The sequence below is a fragment of the Sus scrofa genome, chromosome 14, assembly GCF_000003025.6.
Source record: "Sus scrofa isolate TJ Tabasco breed Duroc chromosome 14, Sscrofa11.1, whole genome shotgun sequence".
NCBI classification, from domain to species: Eukaryota; Metazoa; Chordata; class Mammalia; order Artiodactyla; family Suidae; genus Sus; species Sus scrofa.
The window spans coordinates 131,833,636-131,857,192 of record NC_010456.5 but is presented as its reverse complement, the minus strand read 5'-3'; the positions used below and the strand labels follow the sequence as shown (position 1 = coordinate 131,857,192).

Here is a 23,557-nt window from a genome sequence, read left to right as displayed (position 1 = left end):
GTGGATCAAGAAGAGGTGGGATAAAAAGGGTCTGGCAATTCTTATCTCGGCCGGAGGCTTTTTGAGTTTTATCTCCTTGGAGAAGCCTTGAAGTCCCATGCTGATCAGTTGGCCTCACCCTACCTGAATAATACTAAGACCTACATTTAAAAATACTGACCCTGGGAGTTCCCACGGTGGCCCGCTGGGTTAAGAACCTGACATAGTCTCTGTGAAGATGAGGGTTTGATCCCTGGCCTTGCTCAGTGGGTTAAGTATCTGGTGTTGCCACAAGCTGTGGCATAGGCCTGAAGCTGCAGCTCTGATTTGATCCCTAGCCTGGGAATTTCCATATACCACAGGTGAGGCCCTATAAAGGAAAAAATAAAAAACAAAAAAACAAACTGACCCAATCCTGGGACTTCAGAGAGGGTTCATTGACACCTGAGGAGTAGAACTTAGCTAAGGGACATGATGATGGGGCAGGGGTGTGTCCCAGCTAGAGGGAACAGCATTGCTAGGCTGGAGTGGAGAACACCCAGGCAGTCTGATTGCAAGACAGGGTGTGAAAGGGGCCAGGAAGCCAGAAGGGGAGTGAGGACCCAGGGACCAAATCTCCCACGGCTTGTGGGGGCAAGCAATCTGGGGTTTGTCTAGTCTTATCCCTTTTGATCTCCCAGTTGCTTTCCCAGCTCCTAATAAACCCTCCAAGACAGATTCTTTTGCAAATTCATCAGATTCTGTCATTGCTGTTCCAGCTCAGAAAACCTAGAAGCCTGGCCGGTTGCCACCAGTCTGGGGAGGTGCCGAGGGTCTACTGACCACAGCAGGAAACACGAAGGCCAGGAAGAACAAAGCCACTCACCTCTGCCTAACGATGTACAAGGGGCAGCCCCACTACTGTTCCCATCCACTGGACAAAGATCAGTGTTTTCAGAGTCTGGAAAAACAATAGTGGAGCCAGCTCAGACTCACGGCACAGCAACCATTCAGCTGAATTAAAGAACAGACGTGGGGTTGTTCCGGCTGTGGCTCAGCAGCTTACGAACTGAACCCAACTAGGATCCATGAGGATGCGGGTTCTATCCTTGGTCATACTCACTGGGTTAAGGATCCGGCATTGCTGTGAGCTGTGGTGTAGCTTGCAGATGTGGCTTGGATCCTGTGTTGCCCTGGCTGTGGCGCAGGCCGGCATTTGCAGCTCTGATTCGATTCCTAGTCTGGGAAATTCCATATGCTGCAGGTGCGGCTCTAAAAAAAGAAAGAAAGAAAGAAAGAAAGAAAGAAAGAAAGAAAGAAAAGAAAAGAGGAATGGACATGGGTAGCCTGCAGGCGCCAGAGCACATTCCCTGTCCTGGACCTTCGCTCCCACCACCCTCTGCTCTGCCCGCCTCCAGAAGGAGGAAAGGACCCTGCAGTCACTTAAGACCCAGGATTCAATCTCCTGGAGAAGTGACTCAGCCAAGTCTATGCGGTTTTCACCTCTTTGAGCCTCTATTTCTTCCTTATAAAATTGAAATAAGAAATAGCTCCCATTCCCCAGACTAGTTCAAGGATCAAATGACCTAGAAAGTGCGGACCCCAGGGGAACACCCCGCCCGCGTGGGTGTGCGCGCGTAAAAGCCCTTCCTCCTGCCCATGCACCCTGCGCATGCGCATGCCTCCCCGCCCCCCATCGGAACACCGCCCGCCTTCTTCAATTTTTCAGGTAGGATGTCCTGGAAAGCACGGAGAATTTACCAAGGGCCTGGCATCCCACCAGGGCCAAGGACTACGTGATGGGGCCCGTCAGCCCTCCCTCTGGGCCTATCACCTCCAACAGGGAGCAAAGCCCTGCTTCCCTGAGCCCTTCCCCAGATGCACCTGTCCCACGAAGAGCATCAGTCACTTCTCTCTCCCAGAATCAGGAACCCGGTTTTCAGAGTTTGTAGTTGGCAGCGGGTGTGGCAGCGCGAGAGAAAGAGCTGGTCGTCTTCACGGAGCAAGTTGGGGCTGCTTTAAGAGTCCACGAAGAACCTTCCCTTCTGGTCCCTGACTGCTGAAGAGCGAGGCTAGTCCCGGCTTGACCAGCGGCGTTTCTGTCTGGCTACAGCGTTAACGTGGAGGAGAAGTATTGAAGAACTAACTGTAAGGTAAGAATGTTTAAAAACTCGTAGCATTTTGGAGATGGGATTAGGATGGCGGAATAGAAGGACTGGAGCTCAACCTCCCTCCTAAAAGCAACAAAATTCACAATCAAAGGCTGAGCAATCTCCACCCTAATGGACCGGAAACCTTCAAAAAGATATCCTACTCCAGAAGACAAAGAGGAGGCCACATCAAGAGGTAGGAGGGGGCGATTGCGCGATATAAACAACCCCATACCTCCCGGTGGGACGCCCCACAGACTGGAAACGAACTGGTTCACAGGAGTGAGAGTTCTGAGCCCCACATCAAACCCTCACATGCGGGGATCTGGCACTGGGAGAGAGAGCCCCGGGAGCATCTGGCATTGAAGGCCAGTGGGGCTTGTGCCCAGGAGCTCCACGGGACTGGGGGAAACGGAGACCCCATTCTTAAAAGGCGCACACGGACTGTCACGTGCACTGGGTCCCAGGGCAGAGCGAGGTCTCCATAGGAATCTGGGTCAAACCTGACTGCAGTTCTTGGAGGACGTCCTGGGAAAACAGGGCTGAATGTGGCTTGTGAGGGAGCGACATTGAAGGCAAAGCTCTTGGGAATATTCAGCAGCTGCCTTTCTCTGGACGGGGCCATTTTGGGAAAATCAGTCAGCCTGAGAAGCCCCAGGGCAAACAACAACCCAGGTGGGATCACAGCCCCACCCCTCAGTAAACAGGCTCCCTAAAGACCCCTCAGGCACACAGCCGCCTCTAATCCCATATAGAGACTAAGCCCCACCCACCAGAGGAATTAGAATTGGCTCCACCTACCAGTGGGCAGGCATCAGCCCTCCCATCAGGAAGCCTACAGCAAGCCCCCCATACTGACTTCAGCCACAAGGGGGGCGGACACCAGAAGTAAGAGAGGCTACAACCCTATTATCTGTAAGAAGGACACCACACCAAAAACCTATAAAAGTGAAAAGACAGAGAAGGATAACTCAGATGAAGGAGAAAGGAAAAACCCCAGAAAATCAGCTAAGAGATAAGGAGATTCTCAGCCTCCAGGAAAAAGACTTTAGACTGTTGATGCTGAAGATGATGCAAGACACTGGAAATAAACTGGAGGCAAAGTGGATAACTTACAGGAAACACTGAGCAAAGAGATACAAGATGTCAAACTTAAACAAGAAGAGATGCAGAATCAGGAACCCGGATTGGGGGTGTCCACGGGGGAAGCCTCGTGGCATGGTTTTGGGCCCCCGCAGATCTCACACCTGAGGGGCGGAGCTCCCGGAAACGTGCCCGCCCCCTCACCGGTAACCCTGCCCTCTTTTCTCTCTCTCCCTGCAGGCCCCCGCCTCACAAGGTAATTTTTGTATCTCTCTAAAGCCACCTATAACTCGAGAGCCCCAAAGAAAGGCTGAACAAAAAAGAAAACTGATGCTAGAAGCTCAAGACGTGGGCTGAGTGGGCAAACGGAAGTTCTGAGAGAGGCTGAGATCTCGAAGTTATGATGCCAGGAAGTCAGGTGCTGATTTCTCGTGCTCTGCCCACTAAGCAAAGCCCAGCAGTTTAAATACTAGTCCTCAGTAGCCACCGCCTGGCTGGATATTTGCAAGCATGTATACAGTGAGTGTAGGAGGAAAGCGGCTGATCTCAGCCCACCGGGGACCCGGAGGCCGGGCATTCCACACTGTGGCCCCGTCAGCAGGTATCGTGAGGTGGTCAAGCGGGCCGGTGGGCCTGAGGCCCAGCTTGGAGCCAGTGCTTTCCACACTAGGCTGGCTGACAGGCGGAGAGGGAGAGTAAGCCGGGGACAGATCCTCCACCCCAAAGGGATATACTGAGGGTGTGTGTGTGTGTGTGTGTGTGTGTGTGTGTGTGTGTGTGTGTATACAGGGGAGGAAGGTTTAGTTTGCTATAATCTCAGTGGAAGGCTATTAGTAATGGGCTTTCCAGACTTTAAAAATGTGTATAATCTTTGAGGAGAAAGACAGCGTGACGCCCGGGAGCTGCCTGGTATTCCCACTGGGCCTTGCTGTTGAATAGTTTCCCAGAACCTCAGACCAGCCACCCTGTGCTGGACCAAGAAACAAACAAGACCACTCGGTAATCATGTCCGAACATGGACAGAACCAGAACATTATCTGAACTACAAAAAGAACCCAGTATACTTCTATCCTGGCCGTTTTTATGAGCAACTACTTCTTTTTTTTTTTTTTTTTTTTGTCTTTTTGTCTTTGTTGTTGTTGCTATTTCTTGGGCCGCTCCCTCGGCATATGGAGGTTCCCAGGCTAGGGGTTGAATCGGAGCTGTAGCCACCGGCCTACGCCAGAGCCACAGCAACGCAGGATCCGAGCCGCGTCTGCAACCTACACCACAGCTCACGGCAACGCCGGATCGTTAACCCGCTGAGTAAGGGCAGGAATCGAACCTGCAACCTCATGGTTCCTAGTCGGATTCGTTAACCACTGCGCCACGACGGGAACTCCTGAGCAACTACTTCTTTACCAGTTGTGGCTTTATCTCAGCCAGTCTTCTTTCCTTCCAGTAAGGTTTATTGAGATGCCCAGCCCAAGATTTGTCTCTTCCCTGACAGAAACCAATACCCAGCAAAGTCCTGCTTCCTTAAGCCTCTTCCCCACATTCTCCTGACCCAAGTTCAAATCCTATGCCTTGTACCTGCAGGCCTCCCAAGACCTGTTTACTGCGATGGCCCACAGCGCACCCTGGTGGGCATCCTTCCTCAATGCAACTAGCCATAAACATTTAACCGTGGTATGTTCCTGGTGGCTTTTGGCTGGAGTAGTGAAAACACTCACCTAAGATCATCTACTTTAGGATTTTTTTTTTTTTGTCTTTTTGACCTTTTAGGGCCACACCCGTGGCATATGGGAGTTTCCAGGCTAGGGGTCCAATCGGAGCTGTTGCCTCCAGCCTACACCAGCAATGCCAGATCCGAGCCACATCTGTGATCTACACCACAGCCCACGGCAACGCCAGATCCTTTAACCCACTGAGCGAGGCCAGGGATCGAACCCGAAACCTCATGGTTCCTAGTCGGATTCGTTTCCACTGCTCCATGACGGGAACTCCCTCCCACTTTAGGAATTTAACCTAAGGAAAGACTCACGTTCATAAGCAGGTGCTTAAGGGAACTCACTGCAGCGTGTGTACATAAAGATAGCAAGATATTGGACACAGTATAAATGTCCATCAGTGGGCACTTGGTTAAAAACCTTTGGTTCCGTGGAAGACATGCAGCCATTCAAAAGGCTGACAACTATATTTATTGATATGAGTTACCATAACACGATTGCCACATTATAGTATTAGGTGAAAAAAAGGTTCACAAAACACTGGGTAAGGGCACTGCAGATGGCTGTGTCAGTGTAGCACCACATACCTGCAAATAATTTGCTTTAATAAAAAGTATTTCATACACTGAGGGCAAAAAAAGCATGGAAAAATAAACATAAAGCCATTAATAGGTAGCGCTTTTTTTTTTTTTTTGATTTGGGGATAGAGTTTTTTCTTACCTGCATTCTGCATTTTTAGCAATGGAAATGTTTTACTTAAGTTTTTGTTTTGTTTTTTTTTTTTGCTTTTGAGGGCTACACCTGAGGCATATGGAAGTTCCCAGGCTAGGGCTTGAATCAGAGCTGCAGCTGGTGGCCTACACCACAGCTCACAGAAGCACCGGATCCTTAACCCACTGAATGAGGCCAGGGATCGAACCCGAGTCCTCATGGATACTAGTCTGGTTCGTTACCGCTGAGCCACAATGGGAGCTCCACTTAAGTAAAGCTTTTGAGGAATAGGAGGGGGATTATTCTGAGAAGGGGGCCAAGGTCAGAATCTGGGGTGGGCTTGGAGGGGCTGTGGTCCAGACAAGGGAGCATGTGGGTGAGGGGGGGTGCAGCTGAGCCCTTGGAAGGGTAACCAGGAGGCTGGACCAAGCGGAGGTTGCAGGGCGGTGGGAGGAGACAGAGCCCCACCCTGGTTAGGGTCCCTGTCCCGTGTCCCATGAGGGTGGCAGTGGAAGTAGAGGCTGGGGTTTTCTCCCAGAAAGGCAGGCTGTGTCCTTCTCTCCTTGGGCTGCTTGGAGCCGCCGAGCTCCATCCACCTCGTACGTTAAAGAGACCCTCCCACCCCTCCTGTTCTCCCCCAATTGAGGCTGCCCAGGGCCTGCCTTGCTGGGGGTGGGCGTGGTTCTGTGGGAGGGGACAGCTCACAGCCACCGTGCCTGGGCAGGAAGAGGGGCATTCGAGCTGAAAGCCATCAGGGGCTTGGGTCTGCTTTCAAGCTGGTGTCCCCCACCACACATGTTCCCCACAAAAGATACATCCACATCCCAACTGCCACTCCCTGTGGATGTGACCTTATTCAGTAATAGGGTATTTGGAGTTCCTGCTGTGGCTCAGTGGGTTAAGGATCCAGCATTATCTCTGGTGGCTCAGGTCGCCACAGAGGCTCTTGTTCGATCCCCGGCCTGGCGCCGTGGGTTAGGGATCTGGTGTTGCCGCAGCTGTGGCATAGGTCACAGCTGTGGCTCAGATTCGGTCCCTGGCCAAGGACTGCTGGTCATGGCCAGGTGCTGGGAGAGGCATGGAACAGGTTCTGAGAGCCTCCAGAGGCAGCACCCCCAACCCCCAACTTTCCATCAGGACTTCTGGCCTCCAGCACTGTGAGACGATGAGTATCTGTTGTTTAAGCTGCTAAGTTTGTGGTGATTTGTTACAGCCAATCTGGGAAACACCTCCCCAGCCACTCACTGCCCCATATACCCACCCTTCCACCTGGGTTCTCCGGGAAAGTCAGGAGCAATGAAGGAATCTAATTGCAGCCATGTCCCTAGTTTAATCTCCAAAGTGGCCCAATTACCTGTCACCCACTGTGAATTGCCCACCTGTTCCTAGTCCTTTGGAGAGGGAAGGGCAACATTTCAGGGTTGACCTGCACAGCCCAAAGGAATGAACAGGAAGAGTGACACCCTGCTCCTTTGAGCCAATAAAGGGCAATCGATTTTGCCCCTTTTAGCCAAAGAGAACTGGTAAACACAAAAGCTAAGCCAATTCAATACGCTCACTTAATTATTTAAGGAGCGAGTCAATATTTCTCAATTGCTCCATCTTACACACACAGCCACGATAACCAAGGAAATGTTATTTAAATCTGTGGACTGAAAAGGGAGCCCGGACAGAGAAGAGGGCAAGGCCAAATCTGATAGAATTTAACAAAGGCAAGAAAAGACTCAGCCCTTCCCAGAAAATAAATCAGAGCCACGCTTATTGCCAAGATCCAAAGAAAAAAATTTATTTACAATAGAGAATTTTATTTGAAACATGCATTTTCTTTTCTTTTTTAAACAAATCAGCAAATGCGGATCAAGTTTACACTCCTTAAGGCAAGAGTTCCTTTGCAAGCTGTACATGATCATAGTAAATCCAAAAGCGCTCACCCTGGAAACTCATGTACAAAGGGCAAGGCCAAGGTCAGCGATTTGTCTTTTATTAGCGAATCAGACAATCTCCCTGATACAGGAACTCTGAGGTCAACTTGCTATGAATTATACTAGGAAAATGCAAACCAATAGCAAGAAATTCTGATCGTCTCCTTAGTACTGCATACAATCAAATCAACTTTATTTAGAAAGGAAATACAGTAGTGCATACGAAAAAGTGAAAACAGAATCTGCCCACGTCACCGGAGGGGACAGCAGTGTGCCGACGGTCATATTGCACGCAACGGTCAAGTCCAAACATTTGGTTCAAAGTTAGCTTTTCCCCATTTTGGCAATCAGTTCATCGCAAATCTTGGTGAGTTCTTCTATCTCTTTATTCTGCAAGTGAAGACAAAAAAAAGAGGCTGCTAAAACCTCCTGCTTGTTTGAAATCAAGCCAATCGGAATGGTCATTGGACTTTTTAGGAGCACGGGGTCCTCTGTGTGGCTTGGTTATTGAAAACAGTGAGAAAAATGACCTGGGGCCAAACAATCTGTACATCCTAGCTCCAGCTGTGTGACCTTAGGCACGTTACACAACCTCTCTGAGCCCTGACTTCCTTCTCCCTTGGGTGTGGATGCTAACATCCCTCTCCCTGAGAATTAGATGAGGTAAGAAATGTAAAGGTCCCCAGCACAGTGACCAGCATCCGGTAAAGGCTTAAAGGATACGGCTTCTCTTCCATTTATCTGCCTCCAAGGACATGCGCAGAAAAGGATGGGCTGGGCTTTTTTGAGAAATGCCACCAGAGGGGTTAGGCCTTTCCCCTTGGATGGGTTCCCTAGCATCATTCAGAGGATGCCAAGTGGGGGCGCTATGGAGACAAGGGCTGCGGAGAGAGGCGGGGCAGGTGCCCCTCAGGCTACACCTTGCAGGTCCTGTGAAGCTCCGTCAAGAGGAACCAACCCTGTGCTCATCTCACCTCGCACCAGGGATCTGCCCACACTCTCCAGTCTCCAGGAAGAGGGATCCAATGGGGTGACGCCTCCACGTGGACAGCGGTGGCATTGCATGGGGATAGATGCAAGGCCTGGTGCTGATATGCTCAACAGCCCATTCTGAAGGGCCCTCCCCAAGGGGGCTAGATCTTTCCACTATCCCAGGAACATGCTGCAGCCAGCTTTTCCTTGAGGTCCCCATGGAAGTCAAGTCTTGATCACAAGCCTGTTCCCTGAGGCTGTATTGAGGCCCTTCCTGGAAACTTTGGAGCCTCCTAAGCCGCAATCCAGCCTAGGGCCATGTGGCCTTTGTTTCCAGGCTGGGCTCCAGGTGATACTTGTCCCTGGGCCTGTGCTTGGGAGGCATCCGGCCTCCTGAGCGGAGGAGAGGTTCGGTCCTGGCTGTGGCCCTGCTGCCAGCCCCGCTGGGAGGGCCCCGCCTGGCACATGTCCTCGGCCGATCTCCTGTCTAGGGTTTACAGCTCTTGGAGGCACTGAAATGCCTGCTGGAAAATGGGGCTCTGCCGGGACCAGCCACTACTGCTGAAATTACTACGACTGCCCCGCTGGGGTGACTCTTCATCTTACTGGAGTGCATTCCACGTACCCATCACCATGCAGACCCAGCCCAAGCCCTGTGGTCTCACTCACTTCTTGGCCACAGACCCCTAACCGAGGCCATTATTATTATTATTATTATTATTATTTGCTTTTTAGGGCTGCACCCACGGCATATGGATGTTCCCAGGCTAAAGGTGGAATCGGAGGTGCAGCTGCTGGCCTGCACCACAGCCACAGCAACACCCGGCTCCTTAATCCACTGAGCGGGGCCAGGGATCGAACCCACGTCCTCATGGATGCTGGTCAGATTCGTTTCCGCTGTGCCATGACAGGAACTCCCGGGAGCCGTTACGGACCCCCTTACTCTTCGGTGAGAGAACTGAGGTTAAACATTGCGCGTAAGGTCACACGGCTGGTTAGGCGTGACACATCTGGAATGCAAATTCAGATCTGCCTCTGGCTCCCATACAGTTTAGACTCAACGTGCAGGGACTGTGACTGAAAGGCACTCGCAGACCCACTAGCTATGGATTCTTGGAGGTTCTCCAAGCTCCATCCTGACAGCATCAGGACACTACCTGGAAACCGCCCCATCGCGGGGCTCAGCTCCCTGGGTGAAAGGCCCAGCTCACTTCACCGAGTGATGCCCGCCTTCACCTAACCGCTACCCTGGGGCAGTCCTGCTTCTCAGTATCCTGAAAACAGATACCATCCCCTCCACGTGGCTTAAAGCTCTTTAGGGGAGACTCGGGTGATCGCCGCAGGAGAGGGGCTGTCCCCAGGGCCGCTGGGCTCTCTGACAGCCACGCTGGGAATCCTAAGGCGCAGTAAATCAACCAGAGTGAGGCTGTACATCTGCAAACACACCCAGGGAGGGGCCTGCCTGGCACATGCTGCCTGGTCCCCATTCATGCAGCATCAGAGCCCCGCACTCCTGGGGCTTCTCGTGTGGACACCAAGGGAGACAGTGTGGAGAGTGGACCACGGGCTCCAAGGGACATGAAGAAACCCAGGGACAAGCCGAGGGACCTTGGAAGGCTCCCCACCACCCACAGAAATAAGGACACCTGGGGGCCTTCTGACCCTGACACTGCCCACATTCTGCACCAGCTGCCCAGGGAGTTGGGGGCGTTGCTGGATGGGTGGGTACCATCCACTCGCCAGGAAGCTCGCTGGATGCAGGGGTTAGAGTATATGCCTGGCACACTGTAGGTGCTGAGTAAATATTTGACAAATGAAGAAACGTCAAAAAGAAATGAAAGACGGCAAAAACACCCCCCCAACCCACCCCAGCAGGCAGCAATTCCAGGAAAGGCAGAAACGAGGCCAGCCTCAGAGGGAGAGTGAGGCCACGCTCAGGAAGCATGAACTCGACAGGGAGTGTGCTGATGTGCAGGCTGTCCCAGAGCTGCCGTGGGCGCAGGGAAGCCCAGCCTCTGAGCGTGTGGCCAGCACCTCCCCGCCATCCCCGCACCTCGCACGCTTGGATGCAGCCGCCTGGGCCTCTTACCTTCTGCTCCAGCGTTCTTTCCAGAGCATCCACTCGCAGCTGCTCCTTCCGCAGACTGGCCTGGTAGGCAGCTTGCTCCTGCTGGGCCTTGCCTCGGACCTGGGCGATCTCGGCGTTGGCCCTGCAGGCCGGGGGGAGGGGGAGGGGGTTCAGAAATGATCACCCTCTGCCTGTAGGTGCCTCCCGCCTTCCTCCTCCCAACTCGGCAGGGCGAACCAAGCCTCCGGCTCCAGCTGCCTGAAACAGGGGCCCGAGCACAGGAGCCCATGGGAAAGGCCATCCCTGTGATACTGAGGTGCTCTGGGAGGGAACCCTGGAAATTACAACACGCATCCCTGACTTATCAAAACGTGCATGCAGAGTGCATGCTGACTTCGAACGATTGCAAATTGCACTTGGACTCATCCACCCCGCCCAAGCCAATGCTGGGGCTGCCGAGCAGCCCTTGGGGGCAGACCCTGCGTGGCAGTACCTGTCCAGCTTCTCCTCCGCATGCACCTTCAGAGCCTGGTACCTCTGCTCCTCCTTCTTCACCCGGGACAGGTACTCCTGTGCACATTTCTTCAGCACCTCTTCATTCTGACACGACAGAGGCCAGGGGTCAAGGCCACAGAAGAAATGCCGAGGAGTGCTGGGAACCCCACGAACTCGCAGATGCAGGTGTAACCGCGGACGGCTGAGTCCAACCCCCTGGGGTTGGGGGTTGCCCCAGATGGGGGGCACAGCCTTCCATCCAGAACCCCCCACATCTCTCCCGACCCGCTCCCACCCCCCGCCCTGCCCCAGGCGCATCCCTCCTGCTCCGGCCCCGAACACCAACACACCTTTCGGAAACCCTCCAGGACCTCCTTCATCTTCTCGTATCTCCTGAAGAGATCGGCCAGAGACTTCTCCACTGAGTTCAGGTCGGCCAGGGCTTGTTCCTTCTCCAGGACCAGCTGCTGGACCGTCTGGTGGGAGACTGACTTCTCCCTCTGTTCATCCTCTGGCAGGAGACACAAGGAACAAAGGGATGGGGCCCAGGGGATCCCGACCTGGTCTATGGGGCCAGCTGAGGCCTCAGATGCAACTCGGCCTGACCAGGGGGCCATCCCAGACCTTGGCTTGTTGTCAGGATGGACGCTTCCCCGGAGCCCACCCAGCCTCTGCCTCTAAAGAAACAAAATCCACAGCCTGAGCATCCCAGACCTGGGCCCGGGCATCATCAGATGTCAGAAATTAACCAGTCTTCTTTAACCTCGACGCCACCCCTTAAACATCTATCTTGGAGACCCTGGTGTTTCTTCTTGGTTGGTGCCACACACAGACTGATCCATAGTTGAAAATCCATCCCTACGGAATTTTGTGTTGGGCAAGACTGAAAGATGCTGTAGATTGAGCTGTGAGGGGCTGGCCTTCCTAGTGTTATCAAGCTAAAGAAACAGTCACTGAAAAAGAAGGAGGTTTCGCCATCCTTAAAATATCCCATGAGCCCAAAGGCCACATAACTGTCGCCCTGAAATTCTGCTCCACACAAAAAACGAACCCTTCCTTTGATGGGGCAGGTGTCTTAACTCCCAAGAAAATGGAGCTATTTCTGTCAAAGTGACTTTCTCAGTGAGGCACGAAAGAATTAAATTCTGGTCCAGTTTGGACTGACTGATCCAGGTGAAGGGACCGCTCTGTCCCCAAGCCCACCCCTCTAGGCCATCACAAGCTAATATGAGCCTTTCAAAGCCCCCCACATTGATGGGCAAGGCTTTCACGGACCACTCTGCAGAAAAGCCCCTCGCCTCTCTCTGTTCTGCACATTAAGCCATCGTTGGTCTGGGTAGGCAAGGAGCCACTTGTTCAGATCTTTCTGGAACTTTGCTGACAGCAGAGAGGGAGAACGCCCCCCCACCCCCGCTTGGAGCTCCTGTCCTTCCTTGACTCCAGGTCACCTGGGCAGGCGGGAGGATGGGTGGCACAGCCTTGAGGAGAGCAGCGGCCGGTGTGCCCTGGGCTTGCCCGAGTCGGGCGCTGGGCTGACAGTTCTCTCCTTTCAGTGCTCCTAAGCCAGTGCCTGGCAGCCAGGCTGAGCTTCCAAAAGTCCAAACCGCGTCACCCCACCCCAGCGGCCTCCCCCGGCCCGGCAATAAAGTCCAAACTCCTGCCCCACACACTCTGCTCTCTGCACCCCCCCTCCCCCGGCCTCAGGGCCAGCACTGCGGTGCCTTCCTCAGAGAGGCCTTTCCTGCACCCAAGGGTGGGGGTGCAGGGAATCGCCTCCTCTCTGCTCCCTCCCCGCAGTGGCCACTCCTTATTGTTATATCAGGTGTGCATGTGTGTGTGTGGGCATGTGTGCAAGGAGAAGGCACGCTCCATGGGGGTGAGGCCCCGAGTCTTTGTCCACTGCCGTGTGTCCCAGGCCCAGGACAGTGTCTGGTTCACAGGACACCTCCACACTGGGGACGCAGCAGAGCCAGAGCCAGATCCGAACCCAAGCCATGCTCACAACCGCATCTCCACCTGGGCCTCTTAGTAACAGACCTGGAAGGACACGGCTCCCTTAAACGTGGGGGGCTGTGGCTTTGGGTTCTTTTTCCTTCCACGGGCACCTTTCTGGGTCCTGACATCAGGGACACTCTTGTGTATGGGAAGGAGGCAAGCGTGACTAACAGGGGCCACATCCTGCTTTCGGCTCCAGCCCTGACATAAACTTGCTCGAGAAGTCTGCATGCGAGGTCCCAGGGCTTCATTTCCAAAATGAGGGGCTTCTCACACGTCCGTGCACATCCTCATCAACCAGGGGTGAGTTCAAACAGACGGCTGCACCCACCAGTGGGGTCTGCTCCCCTCGGTCTGGGGTGGGGCCGAGGATCTGAGTCTGTGACAAGTTCCCTAGTGATGCCGAGGCGGCTGGCTCAGGGACCCCATTTGGAGAACCACGGGCCTGGAAGATGCCTGAGGTCCCCCAAGCCTGCCTCTCAGAGCTCCTGCCACCAGGGTAGAGGTGAAGCCCCAGGCGCCAGAGTCTGACAGCCCAGCATCTAGTCCTGGCTGGTACTTCCCAGCTCTCTGGCCCTGGGCAGAGTCTTTAAGCTCTGGCCTCCACACTTGAAACAGGGGATCTCAGTATTTATCTGATGACTTTCTTTTTTCTTTGTTGGCCGCCCCAAGGCACATGGAGTTCCCCAGCCAGGGATCAGATCTGAGCTGCAGGTGTGAGCTAAGCTGCCACTGTGGCAACGCCAGATCCTTAACCCACCATGCCAGGCTGGGGATCGAACCTGCGTCCCAGCGCTCCCAAGAGGCTGCCAATCCCGTTGTGCCACAGCAGGAACTCCACATTTCATGACATTTGGAGGGAGGTTAAATATAAAGCCCTCGACACATAGTGAGAACTTGGTATCGGTGACCCGTCATCCACAGCATCACTGCCTCCCACGAACCGGTACCAGGTCAAGTCACAGGGACCCGCGATGGGGGAGCTTTTCAACACAGGGTGAGAACAGAGCCGCCAGCTCTCTGCTCGTTACCTCTCGACTCCTAAACAGAAAGGGTGTTTCAAAGTTCCACCAGGGACCAAACGCCTCTTTTTATTCTTTGCATTTGAGCTGCTTCCTTAGTTCTCAGCAAAGTGAACAATGCACACTCTGGGCTGGTTTCAGGCCACGTATACATTTCACTTTGGCTTTTGGCGAAGGAGCCATTTATCAAACGGAGTCCATCTGATTTCCTGGATCTGAGACGAAGGCTGCCTCAAGGCTTTCCTTCCCGCCCCCTCCCCCGCCATAACCCTTGTAAAAATTGAATTTCCCAGTTCCCAGGAGGCTAAGGAGGAGAGACTGCTTCACACACACCTTTTTGTACATTTCAAATGCTATTAAGTTCTTGGAGTCAGGAAATCAGCTCAAAACCCAGGATGCTCTAGACACAACAATAAAACAATGGCCCTCGAGACTTTCTGGCTTTTTCAGGCAAAACACTATTAAACCATGTGGGGAATGCAGCCAATACACAAAAGCCAAAGTAACCAAAATAGAAACACAAATAGGGGTGCAATGGGCGGGTGTCAAATTAGGTGAAAAAGCATTTACTTACCAGGCTTGCCTGTTTGTTTTGCAAGCAAAGGGCAAGAAGCAACAGAAAATGGAAGCAAAACAGAGAATCAGGGCAGTTGTTAGAAAAGCAGAAAAAAAATCAGTCGCAACAACCTGGAATGCAGAAAGCACAGAAATCCCTTTTTGTTCCGAACTCTGAATAGTCAGTATCTGAACTTAATGAAACATAGTCTCTTTAGGAATGTGACATGAATGGACAATGATGGCAGGACAGATGTCACGCTGGCGTGGAGCATGGGCGAAGGTTAAACGGAAGCCCGGGAGCCAGATGGGAGCCAGGAAGGGCGAGTGCAGGGGATGGAAATTGGTTTTGACTTCAAAATGCTAGTCCTTTCCCTCTGGGCCCTGAACTGCCAAGCTCTCTGGGCCCGTGTTGCCCCCCCTTCCACGAGGGATGCTGGGTAGGTGAGTGGGAAAGAAGAAAGATCCAGAATCCAGATGAGACATATGGGTGTTGTTTCCTGCCCAGAAAGAAGGTGGGCCCCACCCCGGGCAATGGCGAGTTCCAGCCGTGCCACAGCCTCAGACTCTCCTCTGCAAGGGAGGACCCTGACATTGACAGTGGCCCTACCTGGCGACCTGCCACAGTGACTGACTGATGACACCCACCAACGCGTCACCCCTCGGATGAGAACAGCTCTGGGGACGGAGGGTGAAGAAGACAGTGAGGGCGGACGGGGAGGGCAGAACGAGGGGCGGACACACAGAGTGGCATTGCCGGGGTGACAGTGCTGCTTCCAGCCGGGGGTGCTGGGGGGCCCCAGGAGTGACCTGGAGAGCACTCAAACACCCCGCACAGGAAGCTGCCCAATGGGGCGGCTGCACAGCTCCTGAAGAGAAGGACCCTCGGGCCAAACACACCAGGTCTGGGGGTGGCGTGGGGTGGGGCAGGGAATGGAGAGGTGAGTGTGGCCTTGATTCCTGGAGTCAGGGATCCACGCCCTCCTCAGCTGTTGTACAGACTGTCACCCGCAAATATGCAGCAAAGAAGGCGGAAGGGTCGAATACTCTTCTGTTAGCCCAAGGACAGGCCACTTATGTCACTAGAGTGCTGAGGAGTTCCCGCTGTGACGCAGCGGTAATGAACCTGACTAGTATCCATGAGGACGCGAGTTTGATCCCTGGCCTCACTCAGTGGATTACGGATCCGGCGTTGCCGTGAGCTGTGGTGTAGGCTGGCAGCTATAGCTCTGATTCGACCCCCAGCCAGGGAACCTCCATGTGCCGCAGGAGCAGCCCTAAGATTTAAAAAAAAAAAAAAAAAAATTGCTGGCTAAGCAAAAATATCTGGTGGCTCTGAGCAGCCTTCTGACAGGGCTCATGTCCTTTCAACAATGGCCTAAACATCGTCACCAAGAGGCAAAACAGAACTGTTTGACTCCGAGGTCCAACAGGATGTTTCCAGATGAGCCGTGTACATCTGAAGGATGACTTCATGTCCCAAGACTCCAAGAGGCTGAAAGGTTGCGCTCAGCTTGCCAGACACTCCATGTTGGAAGATACAAATCCTGCCTTCTTTTTTTTTTAGGGCCGCACCTGAGGCATATGGAGGTTCCCAAGCTGGGGGTCTAATCAGAACTGTAGCCGCTGGCCTACACCACAGCCACAGCAACGCAGGATCCAAGCTGTGTCTGCGACCTACACCACAGCTCACGGCCACGCTGGATCCTTAACCCACTGAGCAGGGCCAGGGATCAAACCTGCAACCTCATGGTTCCTAGTCGGATTCGTTTCTGCTGCGCCACAACGGGAACTCCCCCAAATCCTGCCTTCTGACCACCTTTCTCAGCAGTTTTAGTTCCAAGAGTTTTGTTTTCTCTCTCATCCATATGTACTCAATTCTCACACCAATTTCATGAAAAGGTTTCCTGTGATAAAATGCACACATGAGGCTGATCCTCAGAAACAGCCCAATGGGCTTCCCCCTGAGCTCTGGGAGAAATGACTTTTATCATAATAAACCACAATGAAAGCTTCTGTGAATGGAAAGCACTCAATGCTTGGCTTCTGCACTGTTCCCAAGGCTGCCATCCTCTTTATCGTGGGGCAAAAGCTGCAGGTGCGGTGTGACTCATAACTAAACGTCTAAGATGATGAGGGGTCCCCTGCTAAAACAGCAGCAAGCTTGGACCCAGCAATTGTGGTTTGCAGGGAGCATATGCACTTTGCAATTAAAAAAAATAAAAATAAAAATAATAAACTGGGACCTAAGCAAAGAGATAAACGAAAACTCCACACCTCAGCCCTAGAGTCATAGCATCATTTTTGAATAGTGACCATTAGTGTACAGACTTGGGCTTAGAACTTCTGCAAGGTCTTTTCTCATTATTAAAAAGAAAAGAAAAGGAGTTCCCGTCGTGGCGCAGTGGTTAACGAATCCGACTAGGAACCATGAGGTTGCAGGTTCGGTCCCTGCCCTTGCTCAGTGGGTTAACGATCCGGCATTGCCGTGAGCTGTGGTGTAGGCTGCAGACGTGGCTCGGATCCCGCATTGCTGTGGCTCTGGCATAGGCCGGAGGCTACAGCTCTGATTGGACCCCTAGCCTGGGAACCTCCATATGCCGCGGGAGCGGCCCAAGAAATGGCGAAAAGACAAAAAAAAAAAAAAAAAAAAAAAAAGACCCAGGTGTGTATGACTTGAAACTTGAGACCTTCTTTTACTGCAGCCAAAGCGATGGTCAGTACTGGCTGCCAGAGATGCGCTGTTAAGACGCATTCCGAGGCGGGGTCCAAGCTTGGGGAGAACGCGTGGTGCTGTGATCAGTTAAGAGGGGCGGGCAGCTGGACTGCCACGTGCTCTGCTATCTGTGCCCTTATACGCTTATTTGAAGGCTGAGTGGGATATTTTTTTTGCTTGCCTCTAAACTAAATCAGGGTTTAGAGATTTGATTTTAGAGATCCAATTCTCTCCCATGAGCAAAAAAGCCCCCAAACATCCTGGGAACCAACTCAAATCTCCTCGCCAGGGGGTGGGCCACCCTGGCTGGAGTGAACAGTGGCCCTGGGGACGGCCTCGGCCCCCTACAGGCAGGAATAATTCAGGTGAAGGGACACACTAGCAGGTGTTTGCAGGAGGTCCCCAGCTGCACGGCCCTGGGCCAGAGCCAGATTCGGGGATGTCCTGGTCCCTCCCTACAGGGTTGCATCCTCCAGGAGGGGCCTGAGAGGAACACACTCCGAGTCTCTACCTTCCAAGCCCACCCCGTGGTGCAGAAACGACACCCACCTATCATCTGGGCGATGGTCTTCTCATACTCGGCCACTATTTTCCTGTAAGAGAAGGGAAAATGAGTTGGAACGATGGTAACAGAATGGCTTTTATTTTATTTTATTTTATATTTATTTATTTTACTTCTTTGCTTTTTAGGGCCACACCTGCAGCATAGAAGTTCCAGGTTAGGGGTCAAATCTGAGCTGCAGCTGCCGGCCTACGCCACAGCCACAGCAACACCCTATCCAAGCCGTGTCTGCAACCTACACCACAGCTCACAGCAATGCCGAATCCTTATAACCCACTGAGCCAGGCCAGGGGTCGAACCCACATCCTCATGGATACTAGTCGGGCTCATTACCACTGAGCCACAATAGGAACTCCAACACAATGGTTTTTAACTTCACACGCGAGGCCCCCAGTGCAGGACATGAACAGACTGACCATAGTCCAGGAGGACAAGCCTGTGTCACAGGTGGCTCCCACCTCGAGGGCTCACTCCCCTCCAACCTCAGCCCAGCCACCTGGGCCTGATCTTTCTTATCAAACCTACCTCTTTTCTGGGCCATCTCATGAACACAGTGGGTCAATAAGAACACATGATTTCCTGTCTGCTCTACGCTTTCTCGCCTCTATGACCTTGACTTCTCCCCTCTATTTTCACCAAATAGAAAATGTGTCCGATTCAAGGGCTACCTCCTCCAGGAAGCCTAGCCTGATTTCTCTTTAGAACTCCATAAGATCTTATCTGAATCTTCTTCCAAAACAAACATCAATCCATTCCATAGCTGGGTGGCAGCTTTCGGAAGGACTGGGAGACCGGGGGCCTGAAGCTGCCCAGCTGCGCTGTGTTTTCATCTCATTCTCACAATGACCCTAAGAAGTGGTGTCCTGGTGTGTTACACAAGGTCATTCAGGAACCTTCCCAGAATCCCAGGGCTACAACGTGGCAGAGCAGGACTCAAACCAAGGCATCAACTCTGGAGCCTTCGGCCATAATCCTTAGGCTCCACCTCCTCCAGGCCCTGTGATGCACCCCATCTTAAAGAGGAGGAGAAGCCAGGTGCAGAGTTAAGTAACAGGCTCAGAAGCAGCTGGAAAGCAGAGCCTGATTTCTACCTGGTCTGGCTCCAGAGGCCAACAGGCCTGACGTTTAGGCCACCAAACACTAGTGCCACCGTGCCAGCTGGTGACACCTGAAACCCTACCATAGCAGGCAGCACTCACCGGAGCCCCCCCAGCCAAAAGCACAGCGTTCGGCACACAACAGGTATGTACCATGTGGTACCTGTCATACTTCCATGACGATATGCAGCAAATTAGAATAAATCATTCAAGGGAAATTTGGGAGACACCCGAAATGTTTATCCACTGAGTGAAATTAATTATGTTAGACCCTTACAAGGACTGTTGAACAGTAAGGTCGAGATGTATAAAAATCTGTCCAAGTTACGCAAAGTTAAAAAGAGTGTCGGATAATGTACATTTCCACATTCCCATTTTGAAGAAATGGAAAATTCTTGGAAAAATTACCAGAAATGTACCTCTCAGTCAGCTGAGAGGTGTGGAACCAGAGGCTGAATAGGAGATTTGTCTTCCTTAGTGTTTGTTTTTTTGGGGGGCCACACTCAAGGCACATGGAGGTTCCCAGGCTAGGGGTCGAATTGGAGCTGTAGCTGCCGGCCTCCACCACAGCCACAGCAATGAAGGATCTGAGTTGAGTCTTCGACCTACACCTCAGCTCACAGCAACATCAGATCCTTAACTCACTGGGCAGGGCCAGGGGTCAAACCTGCATCCTCATGGATACTAGTTGGGTTCGTTAACCACTGAGCCACAAACGGGAACTCCTTGTTTTTCTTTGTATACACACACACACACACACACACACACACACGCTGGGTTCGTTAACCACTGAGCCACAAACGGGAACTCCGTGTTTTTCTTTGTACATATACACGTTTATTTGATTACATTAACTCATGCACATGTTCTGGTTTTTTTGATGTTTGTTTTTCTTGCCACATCTGCAGCATGCAGAAGTTCCTGGGCCAGAGACTGAACCTGAACCACAGCAGTGACATCAGATCCTTAACCCACTGAGCCACCAGGGAACTCCCAATTTTTAGAAATTGTTGGTGTTTTATATATATGTAATTTTTTTTCCTTTTTAAGGCTGCACCTTTGGCACATGGAAGTTCCCAAGCTAGGGGTCAAATTGGAGCTGCAGCTGCCAGCCTACACTACAGCCACAGCAACGCCAGATCCGAGCCATAGCTTGCGGAAACATGAGATTCTTAACCCACCGAAGCCAGGGATCAAACCCACATCTTCATGGATACTATGTTGGGTTCTTAACCTTTTGAGCCACAGGGGAACTCCACACATGGTATTTTGATAGTAGTAATATACCAGGAATACTTCTGTGACAATATGAGCCTTGTGAAATAAAGGAAAGCTTTCGTATAGGACACTGTCCATGAGCCACAGCAGCTCCGGCGATCATGAAACCACAGGTAGGCATCCCCCAGGTACCAGGAAACCCGAGCATCCCAACTCACCTCATTTCCATCACTTCCCGTCTGCTTTCTTCATATTTATCTTTCCACTCTGAGACCTCTCTCTCCTTGGTTATGATCTAGTATGAGGGGGAAGAAAAGGAAGGCGTTGGCCCCAGAGGAGGGAATTCAGATCTGAGCAATTCACAGGCCAAGACAAGGAGACACTGAATAAAAATGGAATTAAAACTTGCTATGTTTATAAATAACTGTACTGAGAGCATGTCCCCAAGCATGAGACAGAAAGAAGCCAAAGATCAGGCTTGCACAATGCCCACGGAGAGCCACTAAAAGGCGTGTGCTTTTTTTGCTGTAAATCAGACCAGGTCAATCAAAGATTGTCAAACAATAGTGTCCAAAATCACAAGCCTGTTGGTTTCCCCAGCCCCCCAACCGGCCACAGAGGAAACATCTATGTCCAAAGTTGCTGGCTTTGTGGGCTGTGGGTACATATATTATTTATTTATTTATTTATTGCCATTTTGGGCAGGGGGGTGCTGCACCTGCGACATATGGAGATTCCCAGGCTAGGGGTCAAACCAGAGCTGCAGCTGCTAGCCTATGCCACAGCCACAGCCACGCGGGCTCCTTAACCCACTGAGAGAGGCAGGGATCGTACCCACATCTTCATGGATATGAGTCAGGTTCTTAACCTGCAGAGCCACAACGGGAACTCCCTGTGGGTACATGTATTTATTTACAACCAGAGCTTTTCCCGGGGCACCCAGGCTGATCTTGCCTTCGCCAAGCCACACACCGGCCGCAGTACCTCTGCCCTGGCGATCTGGAGTGCAGAGTCCAGATCCGGCGGCTGGAACAAAAGGCCCGCGGGTTTCTCCACCTCGGCCGACCCGATGCGGGAGTACAAGGCTGTTTTGGAGATGGAGACATCTGTTGGGTGAGTAGCTTCTCTCTGTGGAATGGTGTTTAAGTTTTAAAAAGTTAACATCCAGCCTGTGACAGAGTGCACTGCATCCATCCTCTCATGAATGGGTCAGTTGTATGGTTTTGAAACAGAGAACGTCAAAAAGTATGAGAAAACGCTGAGACTAACGAATGGGGGACATGCTGGATGCGCTCTATGGACACCTGTCATTTGGCACCTGCAGAGGCGGACAAAAGGGCTAATGGCTGCCTCCCCCTCCGCCCCCCACGCCCAGTCCCTGGAGTCAAGCATGTCTGGTGCCCGTTTATCACTGCCGTGTATCAGACACAGAGGCATTTAGGCACAGCCCAGAAGAACCAAGGTCATCCTCCAGCAGGCTCCGCTTTCAAAATAAAAGCCCAAGGGTGAACGGTATTGAATTCTACTCTAAGTTTGGCTGGTTTTGAATAACCACAGATCTGATCATTTTTTAAAGACTGTCCACATTTCAATTCAGGGGGCATTTGTTTAGCTCCATTCGAAAGGATATGATTCACGCAAAGCTTGAGCCAACGGTAGCTGTCAACCAACACCACCTTCAACGAGCTAGTTTCTGGATGCTGAAAGCTAAGAGTTAGGCTGGAGAGACAGTGTCAAAGGAAAAACTGAAGCCTACATCACTGACAATGATCCACGTTTGCTGATAAGACCCTAGACAAGCGGTGTGATTCCCCGCCCCCCACGACGGATGCTGGACAGTCACCAGCCTCCTGGGAGGGAGGCCAGGTCTGTGCTTACTGACACAAATGCTTGGCAATTTCCAACACACTCAAAATGCAGTGTTAGGAGCGTCGGCAACCGGCACAGCGGGGTTGTCAATCTAGTTCTACTGCAAAAGAAACGCCAAACCAATCACACCCTCCGTCCTATTCATTAACCTCCTGGCCCATCGTGGGTGCCAAGGCCACCCTCCACCCTGCTTACGAGGGTCTCATTCGATGTGAAGTACCGGGGGTCTAACAGGTGGAGGGCAGCTGATTCTTCCCTGTGAAATGTATGAGAAACAGAGCCATGAACACAACCCTGAGGTACAGAAGAGAGAGAGAGATTTGCAAAAAGAACAGTGAGGACTTATCTTGTAAATGGAAGCAGATGAGGTTCAAGGACCAACAGCAACTGGGAAGGGGGTGCATTTGAAGGTGCTTGAGCAGTATTTCTCTCTTCATTCAGGGAACAGCACTTACCCTGCTACAGCCTCACAGAAGGAGCTTGGGAGAGCTTAGGTGCAAGTTTAATGGATAGGACTGGAGGTGACCTTGTTAGATCAGTTAGCGGTGCACATGCACAATGAACTAAGTGGTTTATGGTGTCTGGGAACAAGCATCTGCTGGGTGTGTTTCGCTGCCCCTGCCTGGCCTTGATGTTGGGACCAGAATGGCTGCTGCTGCTCCAAAGGGAGCGCGGCGCCAGTTCAACCAGAGAGGCCCCGGGGACATGCCCAGCTGTCCAATGGGATGATGTGATCGTTCAGCCTTGGGTTGTAAAGAGGCCTCTGTTATAGGATGTTTGAGCAGAACACAAGTTAAAGCCCTCAGGAGCAGACAGGCTGACTTTCCAGGAGAAAGCTGCCACCAGATCAGCGTGCTGAGCCTTCCCCATGCAGGGGTTAATCTCTGCTGTCTGAAATGTTCTCAAGTTTCTACTTGTCAAACAGGAACCTTCTGAGAAAGTAAATGGAACATGACACCAAGACTCAGTATTTACATTTATGGAGAAAGTTCAAAACACAAACTTGAAGAGGAGCTGTACAAAACCTGTTTCTCTAGCTTAAACAATGTGTTCTTTGAAAAAAAAAAAAAATCAGAATAAAATTTCAAAATGGAAAGAACCTTAGACACCATCTAACTCATGCTGATCCCTCTGATGACGAAAGAACTGAGGATCTAGGATTTGGCCAAAAGGTTCTCCAGAGAGAGATTTAAATTCTGACTCAAAATAAATCAGCTCTCTGCAGTTCTGGCTGTGGCACAGCAGGAAAAGGATCCGGTGTTGTCTCTGCAGTGGCTTGGGTTCGATTCCCCAGCCTGGCACAGTGAGTTAAGGATCTGGCAGTGCCACAGCTGCAGCTGTGGCTGGGATTCGATCCCTGGCTTAGGATCTTCCATATGCCAGAGGTGCGGCCAAAAAAATAATCCAGCTCTCTGATGTATAAGAGAAAATGAACTAAAATTACCTTTATCGGCG

At 52.0% G+C, this 23,557-nt stretch overlaps 1 protein-coding gene across 1 annotated transcript in view; it reads right to left on the bottom strand.

The window, feature by feature from the left end:
- TACC2 (transforming acidic coiled-coil containing protein 2) overlaps positions 7,373 to 23,557 on the bottom strand; it is a 79,798-nt gene continuing 63,613 nt past the window's right edge. The window contains 7 exon segments of the mRNA NM_001258352.1: positions 7,373 to 7,923; positions 10,595 to 10,715; positions 11,067 to 11,173; positions 11,419 to 11,579; positions 17,906 to 17,949; positions 20,452 to 20,528; positions 21,218 to 21,361. Coding sequence (NP_001245281.1) covers positions 7,858 to 7,923; positions 10,595 to 10,715; positions 11,067 to 11,173; positions 11,419 to 11,579; positions 17,906 to 17,949; positions 20,452 to 20,528; positions 21,218 to 21,361 — 720 coding nt within the window. The 3' untranslated portion in view covers positions 7,373 to 7,857.